At 45.6% G+C, this 10,659-nt stretch overlaps 1 protein-coding gene across 1 annotated transcript in view; it reads left to right on the top strand.

Annotated features, from left to right (window-relative positions):
• The window catches only part of cttnbp2 (cortactin binding protein 2), a 54,482-nt gene that overhangs the window by 30,375 nt on the left and 13,448 nt on the right, over positions 1-10,659 (top strand). Inside the window, exons 4-7 of the mRNA XM_061773851.1 lie at positions 3,805-5,155; positions 7,723-7,986; positions 8,499-8,598; positions 9,777-9,927. Coding sequence (XP_061629835.1) covers positions 3,805-5,155; positions 7,723-7,986; positions 8,499-8,598; positions 9,777-9,927 — 1,866 coding nt within the window. The remainder of the gene's footprint in view (positions 1-3,804; positions 5,156-7,722; positions 7,987-8,498; positions 8,599-9,776; positions 9,928-10,659) is intronic.

The raw sequence follows: 10,659 nt of genomic DNA, 5'->3' as shown, positions 1-10,659 counted from the left end.
TATTGTATACAGGGGCTAACTGCTAACATGTTTTCCTAAAAAATAAGATGAACTATTGCTCTTGCACCGTTTTGCAAAGAAGACAAACCTGATTCTCAGGGTATTGAATCAATCATAGCTGGACTCTTCGGGACTGATGAAACCTGCTCGGATGAGAGGCGAAATGTCTTCTAAGACAACCACAACAGTCCAGTTGCGATCGATGCAATGCCCTGAGAATAAAAGGAAATTACCTGGATGATTGAGAATATTGACATACAAACGTGATGTTTAACTTTCCTAAAAAGATGAAATACAGTTGACATTGCACCTTTCTGGTAACAAGATGTACTATTGATGTTGGTTTCCTAAAAAAAGAAAACAATCTATTAAGGTTTTACGCCTTGTTAGAAAGAAGACAAACTATTGATGCTGCACTCTGCTAAAATGAAGACAAACTACTTGATGTAGCACTTTCCTAAAAAGAAAAGATTGAAGCTGTTTGCTGGCAAGGAAAGGCTAAATCACAATATGCAAATGCAGTTTTTCAAGCTACAAATGCGTCAGCTTTGCTTAAGCGAGCCTATTGGCCACTGCAAAGCAGCTGCCAGTGTGTAAATGGATCGGTGGCACAGGAAGTAGATTCACGAGGAGAAGAGTGTCTACCCTCAGTGGGATCTTTGGGTTGCTGGGTAGAGTGAATTTCACCCGTACGCTTGACGCTATCTTTATCCCGCACTCCCTTTTCGCTCTCGTCATCCTGCTGCTGCGATCTCGCTGATGAATTATCCACGAGTTGAACACAGGCGGCGGGACATTTGTGTGGAACGCTTGCAGGATGATCTCTGTTTTTCCACATAACACAGTTCCACAGAAACTGTCCAGGCGTGTTTATTTACTCAACTGGAGATGGGGGAAGACCATTTTGTAATAAAAATTGTTACATTACAGTTGATGACAAGGCAAAGAGGACTTTAAAACAAAAGAAAAGGGACTATATAGTAGATAAGTACTAGGCACACTGGGCAGAACATGGACTCACACTACATTGTGGAGCAACCACAATGATCAGGAGTCTACTGGAATGCTAATCATTGTTACAAATGCCATATCCACTTAACGTAAAATCCGAGGCAGACAGTGCGGACGGAGTAAATAAATTGTGTAGCTCCAACAAATTGTGGCGTGACCACACACAACATTGTGGAGTAACATCAGAGTCTACTGGAACGCTAATCGCTGTTAAAGACTTAAGATCATCTGTAACACTGGAATAATGGTGGAAAACGTTTTGAAATGATTTTTCTTGGTCAGTTTTTCTATCATTTGAAAAGGGTGTGTGTAGATTTTTATATCCACTGTGCACACACAACATTTTCAAGCGACCACATGTCGGAGTCTGCTGGTCTCTAATAGTCTCCACATAACGTCAGATCATCTTTAATACTACAGGCTGGATTGAACAAATAACCTCACGTAGCTTTCCGGAATATAGAAATGGATGCTTCCAACACTGGAGCAACCACTTACCAGTCTAAATGGAAAGCTAACCGTCGAAAAATCGCCATCTCTATGTACCGTAAGATCATGGTTAATGCTGTGCACGCTTTTCAATGCTCTAAGACTCCAAAGGACTGTTTAGGTGTTTCTGTTTTGTTTAGCAACGTAGTTCAAATGGGATCAGCAGTTAATTCTTTGTCTTTGTGTGAAATAATGTTAGCACATGAAGTGACATGGCGTTTATCCATCCATTTTCTGAGCCGCTTCTCCTCACTAGGGTCGCGGGCGTGCTGGAGCCAATCCCAGCTGTCATCGGGCAGGAGGCGGGGTACACCCTGAACTGGTTGCCAGCCAATCGCAGGGCACACAGAAACAAACAACCATTCGCACTCACATTCACACCTACGGTCAATTTAGAGTCTCCAATTAATGCATGTTTTTGGGATGTGGGAGGAAACCGGAGTGCCCGGAGAAAACCCACGCAGGCACGGGGAGAACATGCAAACTCCACACAGGCGGGGCCGGGGATTGAACACCGGTCCTCAGAACTGTGAGGCAGACGCTCTAACCAGTCGCCCACCGTGCCGCCAGTTAAACACAGCATTGTTAAAATAGTTATTTGCGACTGTTTTATCATGTCAAATGATGTATGTGTGCAGATTTTAACTTGACTTCCTGTTTTAAGCATGTATCCTTTTATTTTGAAGGATTCACACCAGAACTCAGCATTTTGGCACGAATCTCAGTCTAATTTCATTGGCCAGTCGACACGCCGACTCTGATGTCAGCCGATTTACATAGCTGCCGAGTCAGCCGGACGTGTATAGGATTGTCAAGAGCCTTGGCGGAGGTCTGCTTAGAGTGTAATCGCCTTCCAATTAGCAGCTGGTGGCAGCGCTTCCTTCCTCTGAAAAACAGCTGGCTTGTAAAGTCCTCATCAAAACAGGGGGAACTTTCATTGGGCAGCCTCGTTAGCAGGGTGGAGCCCCGCTTAAGCGCCTTCACCCTTGCGCCAGCGCTACCACTCAGCTAACAATAGCGCTGGCGTTCCAATTATAGCATGAATGGGTCATAGCAAATGAATGGAGGTCTGACCCACAAGTCTAAAACTGTTACAAAACTAGCTAACAACACAATGTGTTTGTTAGTTACTTGATTTGTTCATTGGTTGGTTATTTATTTCATTTGTTACTTAGTTTGCTACTTGGTTGGTTAGATAGTTAGATAGTTTGCTATTATTTTTTCAATTTGGTTGGTTAGTTTGTTACTTGATTGTTTGGTTAACTAGTCCTTTTTTAAAACTTTTTTTTCTACTTAGTTGTTCCCTAGTTAATTTTCTACTTTGTTTGTTGGTAAGGGGTTAATTCCTAACCTTTGTTTAGTTGCTTTGGTTGTTGCTTGTTTACTGGGTGGGTTAGTTGTATAGTTTAAGTAGTTCCTTCATTAGTTAGTTCGCCCCCTAGTTAGTTAGTTAGTCAGTTTGCAAGTTAGTTAGTTGTTCGTTAGTTAGTTTGCTATTACACAAGTTGCTTGGTTAGTTCTTTACTTGGTTGGTTAATTTCTTTATTAGATAGTTCCTTCGTAACTTTGTTCGTTAGTCAGTTTGGTTTGTTAGTTTGATTGTTCGTTCATTAGTTAGTTTGCCATTTTGCTAGTAACTGGTTGGTGGCTTGGTTGGTTAGTTAATTTGGTTGGTTAGTCATTCTGTTCCTCTGTTATTTAGTTTACTTTGCTGGTTGGTTGTTTACTTTTTGAATGATGTGGTGTGTAATGTAGTAAAGCGAAACACAACAAAGCAGAATACTGCTGTATGTAACGTAACAAAGAGTGAGTATTGCGGAGTGTAACATACCAAAGCGGAACACTAAGAACGCTATGCAGCATAGCAAATTGGAAATTTGTGGAACGTAATGTAGAAAATCATAGTGTACCGGTAACATAGTGTAACGTAGCAAATCACAACACAGCAAAACGTAACATAACGGCGTCTCTCATTGCATTATGACATGTAGCAACACACAACAGCAGAGCGTAACTCAGCGAAATGCAAAATAACAAAGCCGAATGTAGCAAAGCTGAGCACTGTCATGTCTAAAGTAGCAAAGCGTAACACTGTCGAGCGTAACATAGCAGAGCGGAATGTGATAAAGCGGAAAACTATGGTGCATAAGCCGAACGAAGCTAGGCCGACCGACCGCTGTACCAAAGCAGAATGTGACAATGTAACTTTGCAGAACCTAACTTAGCCAGGTATATACGCTTGTGTAGTACTTAACCTGTTAGCTCGGTATAAAGATGCTGTTTGTATGCTTGTTCCTGTGGCAGCTGGAAATGGAGAAGCTGCAGCTGCAGAGCCTGGAGCAGGAACACCGCAAACTGATGGCGCAACTGAAGGACGAGCGCGAGAAGAACAAGCACATCGTCATGATGCTGGTGCGCGAGTGCAAGCAGCTGGCCACGCGCGTGGTGGAGGAGTCGCAGCGCTTCGACGAGCTCCAGGCCCGACTGGACGAGGAGGGCCGGGCCGCGGGGCGCCTGCGGGAGGAGTTGAGTGGCGAGCGGCAGCGTGGCCAGCAGCTGGAGGCCGAGATGGAGAAGCAGCTTTCTGAGTTGGACACTGAGCGTGAGCAGCTGCGGGCCAGGTTGGGCCGCGAGGAGGTCGAGAGTCAAAACCTACGGCAGCAGGTTGAGCAGCTCAGAACCGAATGTGGGGATGCCAAGGATGGCGCCCAACCTGCCGCCCCCGCCTGCACGCAGCCCAAAGCTTCCGTTTCCGTGGCCACAGATCCCGTCAGCTCTCGAACAGCTTCCTGCCAAACGGACCAGGCCCTTCCTGAAATTGAGGGTCCCAAGAAGACTCCCCTCACCGTAGCCGCCAAACCTACCCCGGGCCCTTACGCTGGCCTCAGCCTGCCAAAGACCACCGTCCGGGGAATAGTCCACAGTAGCTCGGGAGGCCTGGCACAGAGCGAGAACGGCTCCGAGGCCCAAGGCACCCCCCCGGGCCTGCCCAGCGGGGTCAGCCCCCGTGTCCAGGCAGCCCGGTACAAGTTCCAGGAACAGGACCAAAACGGCACGGCCTCCCAGAGTCCTCCGGCCCGGGACCCATCCCCCACAAATCGGGACAACTTTGCTGCCAAACAACAAGCGCGCCACACCGTTACCCAGGTTCTGTCACGCTTCACAAGCCCTCCAACAGGGGGGGCTGGAGCGTTGCGGCCCGGCCTGCCGCACTCTGCATCGGAGGGAGGGCCCTTCCCCAGCCGCCTCAGCCACCCCATTGGCCTTAAGTCCCCCACCGTGGCCAGAATTGACCGAGGCAACCCTCCCCCCATCCCTCCCAAAAAACCTGGGCTCTCCCAGACCCCCTCTCCTCCTCATCCGCCCATGAAGGTGCTGGGGGACAGCGGCCGCTCTCACGGGGCGGGACTCAAATCAGCTACACCCCAGCTGCCGCCCAAACCCGCCCTGGACCTGGTACCAGCCTTGACGGCCTCTCAGGTGGGTGCATGCCCCCTCCGCCGCTCCCTTGGACCTGACCAGTTTGCAGAATGCCCCCCCGTCGTCATCCCTGCCATCCCCTCCATCAACCCTCTTCCCTCATCCCTCTCCATTAGTGCTCCATCCAACTGTACCCCCCCTGCCCCCACAGACAGCCCCCTGGCAACAGCATCAGGTAAAGGGGACCCCATCCCCCCACTTCCGACATTCCGTCTTTCTTCAGTTCTCGCCACTGCCTCTCTTCCAGCTGTCTCTTTGTGGCACCTAGCCAAGCCTATTGATAGCATTGGTTAGGCTAGCATAGCCCAATCTTTCATGGTATGGCATAGTGGAAGACAAGTCTCAGTCCGAGTGGCTGTTATCAGAACAGAACAAGAACATCCAGGCTACATTCTCACTTCTCCGTCCTCTAGGGGTGCTCTTTGTCCCACAGGTTAGCCCAGCACTTTCACTAGTAAGAGAAAAACGTAAGCTAGGAGAGCACTGAGGCTAGCCTTTTAGTTCAAATATTCCTGATGGTTATCCCTTTTCCTCTCTGAAGCTGATGCCAGTGGCTGCTCTCGCCTACCCTTTGCCTTTCCAACTTCCACTTAGCATGCCCCCTTCATGCACCCTAACCTGACTGGTCTTTTTCTGGTTGTTGCACTTCTCATGTATGGCGATGACAAGGAAACATGTGTTAACTATTCCTGTGAAATGTCTTTTTTTCCCCCAAATCATTGCTACAGTTCATTTGACATCACTTGTTGGATTATCTTCTCTCATGGAAGCTGGTATTTTCTATAATGATCAGCAGGAGGTGATTGCAGTATTCAGGATATATTTTCACTGGGAGTTTTCTGGTTAACATTACAGATAAATCCAACAGTATATCAATACAATCCAGGTAGGTAGGTACCAGGTGAACAGTTGCAGTGTAACGGAGAGTGAGTATTATAAAGTCAGTGTCCAGAAGTCCAACATTTTATCAAGGCAAATCTGGAGTATGTAACAGATGCAGTGTAGTGGGTAGCAATTTAGCAACGCACAAGACAGCAGAATGTAACGTCACAAAGCCAAATAGTGCGGTGTGTAACGTCGCAAAGCCATACGCAGTTGAACGGAATAATGCAAAGTTTAGTACATCAGAACCTAACTTAGCAAAGCGTAACAGTACGTAATGTAACGAAGTGTGATTTGACAAGCGGAACTCAACAGTGTATTACAGCGAAACCCTACTTTGTGAAGGCTAACTTTGCAGTGCGTAATGTAGCAAAGTTTAATTTCACGGTGTGTAAGAGAACGTCGGAAACCACAACATAGAAAAGCTGACCCTAACAAAGCCAAACGTAGCAAAGCCAAACCTAACTTTGCAAAGTGTAACTTTGCTGATGATAATTTTTAGCAATTTAGCAAAAGTATCCATAAATAGCGTGACATAGCAAAATGTAATGACACTGAGCATATTGAAACACAGTGCAATTTTACGGAGGGTAATATAGTGAAGTGTAACAAAACAAACCGTAGCATACCAAAGTGTAATGTAGCAAAGCAGAGTGTACCAAAACATAAAAAAGCGTAATGTAGCCAAGCTGAACGTAGCAAAGCTGAATGGTGGGGTACGTTACGTAGCAAAGCGGAATGCAGTTGAGTGTAATATAGCCACAATAAGTGTCACACAGCAGAACCTAACTTTGCAAAGTGCATAATGTAGCGATGTGTGACTTTGCAAAGCAGAACTTAACAATGTGTAACACAGTGGAGCCTAACTTTGTGGTGTATAATGTAACCAAGTGTAATTTTCCAGTGCATAACAGAATGGAGGAAAACAGAACTTAGCATAGCCAAACCTAGCAAAGTCAAACCTAACTTTACATAGCGTAACTTTGCTGATGTTAATGTAGAAAAGCAGAACCCAGCAAAGTGTCACTACAGAACGTAACATCGCAAGCCTTAAATACCAAGGCGTAATGATACTGAGCAGAACGCAACAATGTGTAACTTTACGAAGGGTAAGGTAGTAAAGCGTAACGTACCAAAGCGTAACGTAACAAATAGACTTTCCATCAGATCGGTGATCATCCCCAAAAATCCTGATCGTGTAAAGCCTAGTACCAAAGAGAAACGTGCCAAAGCAGAATGTACCAAAGCATAACTTCACAAAGCTGAAGTTAACAATGGGCAGAGCATAACGTAGCAAAGTGTAATGATACTGAGCATAACTCACCAATGTGTAACTTTACAGAGGGTAATGTAGTAAAACATGAGAGGGTAATCTAGTAAAACGTAATGTAGCAAAGCGGAATGTACCAAACCATGACATACCAATGCCAACAAACAAAGCGAAACGTAACAAAGCGGACTGTAGTGTATTAAAGCGTAACATCACAAAGCGTAACGTAGCAAAGTGTAACGTAGTTGTATAGCATAACTTTAACGCAACAGAACCTATTTTTCCGCGTTGTAATGTACCAAAGCGGGGCCCTGCAGAGCATATCGTAGCAAAGTGCACAATGCCAACAGTGACACCTGGAGGACCCACTGAGGTCCTGTCTGCATATGTCCCAGCTAGCATGTTATGATGACAGTTGTTTTTCATACTTGGTTAGTGTGTGAATGTTGTGTGTGTGTTTAGTACTCAGGCATCTCGTCTTCCTCCTCCTCCTCGTCTTCCTCCTCTTCAGCACTTCTAGTGTCGTTGTCCTCCCTCTCCTGTTTAACCTGTTCCGTCCCTGGTCCCTCTGCCCCCCCCCCCACACACAGGCTGGTGTCCCTCCGTAGTCTCCCCTATTGGCGGTGGTGGGCCCGCTGCCCTGGATGGCGGGCGGCCGCTGCTCCTCCTCCAAGCTGCTTCCCAGGGAAATGTCACTTTATTGTCAATGCTGCTTCACCAACCCCACCCTACCACGCCCGACCACGCCCACCGCACCACTGCCACTGACAACCAGACCACCCGCCACCCACCACAAGACCTCCTCAACAACTTGACTGCTGCCTTGTTTGCTGCTGCTCACCACGGACACGCAGGTGGGTACCCATTGGTGAGGGGCGCTCCTACGCCCCCATATGAAGATAGTGACTGACAGAGCTGTACAGTGAACCCTCCATAGTGAACTAAGGAAACTAGTAATTGGTGTCAAGCAAGTATGTTGAAATGATACATCTGGACTGTTCTAAGAGATCTTTGTATGTCGGAGAGGAGCTAAGTTTAGCCTGGGTTGTTAGTGGAAGTTACAGAGAGTCTTCGTTGCATGTCTGTTTTTGCTCTGCTGAGTGGCTGTCAAAAAGTGAAATCCATCATCTGTAAGCCATTTAATTGTAAGGGTAATGTCGTAAGATCAGGTTAAAGATGTTAAAATGAGGTCATAGTTTCAGGTATATTTAGAGTTTAAACTAATATAGACAATTATTTCAAAATTTGGGGGGTGTCGAGTACTCACAGAGTGGTCCCTAATGCCCACGAATAGCGAGGGTTCACTGTATTTATTGATTATATTGTAGATTGCAGAATTGACAGTTTTTGTGTACTTTGTGTACAGAGTGCGTGAAGCTGCTGTTATCTTCCGGCTCGCCTGCCGACGTGTCCGCCCAAAACCGATTTACACCTTTGCACTTTGCTGCCACCCACGGCCACAGTGGGTGAGTATGGGCGAGGAAAAAAGAAAAGAAAGAAAAAACACCAACACAAATAATCACAGTTACTTACACCTTATAACGTTTATGTACCAGAGGCAAGGCAGTTTGGCAATGTGATAATGTAAACAATAGGCTTTACACGATCAGGATTTTTGGGGCCGATCACGATCAGCGAGTTTAAAAAAAACGATCACCGATCCGATCACAAGTTGGAACAATGTGTCTATTTAAATTACTTGTTAATTTACTGTATATACTTGTGTACTGTATACTGAGTATCTTCAAAAGTATTAATTGTCTAGTCCACTGATTCCCAACCAGTGTACCGTGGCACATTAGTCTGCCATGACAATCCTCAGGTGTGCCGTGGGAAATTATAAAATTTTACTTAACTGCTCAAATAATTATTCATTTACAAGAAATAAATAATAAGAAATAATGTATGTTTGTTCCTCTATTTATGCCAGTGAGGCATAGTGACAGACAGAACAAATAAATGCTCTTCTATTAAATGGCAGGAAGTACATACAGTAATTACTATGTATCCACTTTTTGTGACATTTTGTTGGTGTGCCGTGAGATTTTCCAATTGTAAAATATGCGCCTTTGCTCTATAAAGGTTGGCAATCACTGCTCTAGTCAGGTCATGTATTCTAATCAGTCAGGTAAAACCAACATTACAACATGACAGAAATAATGGGTGCTAACTTACTGTAATTAAATGATTTTATTGTAATTAAATTACTTCACCCACACCGAAACATGATTTGACAGAACGCCGGTACAACCATTAGTGGTAGCACTAGCTTGCTAGACTAAATAACGTTTTGTTGCCTGCTTGCGAGCCGTATCGTATTAAAAGTACGTGAACATACCTCAAGCGATCCTTAAATGAACGTAATTTACAGTACTACGTCAAAAGACACATAATAAGTCTAAAAATAAACTAGCTTTTGAATTCAAATATACTGTACACGATGCCGACGCGTAGTAAATGTCTTTTACGGAGCCGATCAATGACGTCGTTGATCGGATCGGCAAATTATGACATTAAAGCCGATCAGCCGATAAAATGGTTATTATGGGCCGATACCGATCAGCCCGATCAGGTCTAAAGTCGAGTAAACAACACTGTCGGAGCTCCAATTAGCAATAAACATTAGCATCCTTTCCCCATCCAGCTGTGTGGAGGCTTTGCTGGTCGCGGGCGCCGCTGTGGACGCAGCTGCGGACGGTGGCCAGACCGCCCTCTTCCTGGCCAGCGGGGCGGGCAGGAAGCACTGTGTCCACATCCTGCTGAGCGCCGGCGCCGATCGTTCCCGTATGGCCGTGGTACATATGCTCCGCTGCAAACTTCTGATTTTGAACATCTGATTTCCCATTTTTAAATGCTCCTTGAAGCCCTTGTGCAATCGTCACTTTAGTTTGTTTTTTTTCTTTACTATTAAGGCTTGATTTATGGATGGATGCATTGATAGATGATCCGCGTTTCCCAGGTTGCTATGACAACCCTAAGTGGCCCGCTGGTTGCCCTAGATGTGATCCACTTATATTGAGTGTCTTGCTTTTTGCTGGACTTTGTATGCTTTTCCCTGTGATGCCCAAGAACGTCTGTTGCAGTGTGACCGGATGTATTTTTAGCCCCCAGCTAATGTTGGCCAGTGGGTGGAGTCAAACGTAGCCATGTGGCACGGTGAAGTCAAACTGGGTTAAGTGAGCGCAGTCCTTCATCTTGGAAGGAACCCTGGAAGTGAGCCATAAAATGGCCACTTCAAACAAAATGTCTGATTTCCTCTGTCTTAATCAGGCATGTCTTCTTGAGACTTTAAGGGTCTACTCGTGATAGCGATGCCTACCAAATTTCATGTTGCTATGCGAAACTGGCCTCCAGGGCTGATTTGTGAGTTGTAAACATGATTTCATCTGACAAAATTTTTTTGCTTGTCCAAAGAATAATGACACCTAATATCACTGATGGTGTAGTAGTACGTTTGCCAGACTTCGGTATAGGGAGTGTCGTTTCAGTTTCCACTCAGTGACTGTGTGAAGGTGAGAGTGAATGAT

Source organism: Phyllopteryx taeniolatus, chromosome 5 (genome assembly GCF_024500385.1).
Source record: "Phyllopteryx taeniolatus isolate TA_2022b chromosome 5, UOR_Ptae_1.2, whole genome shotgun sequence".
In the NCBI taxonomy this organism is placed as follows: Eukaryota; Metazoa; Chordata; class Actinopteri; order Syngnathiformes; family Syngnathidae; genus Phyllopteryx; species Phyllopteryx taeniolatus.
The sequence above is the reverse complement of the archived record's forward strand: the minus strand, read 5'-3'. Positions and strand labels throughout refer to the sequence as shown.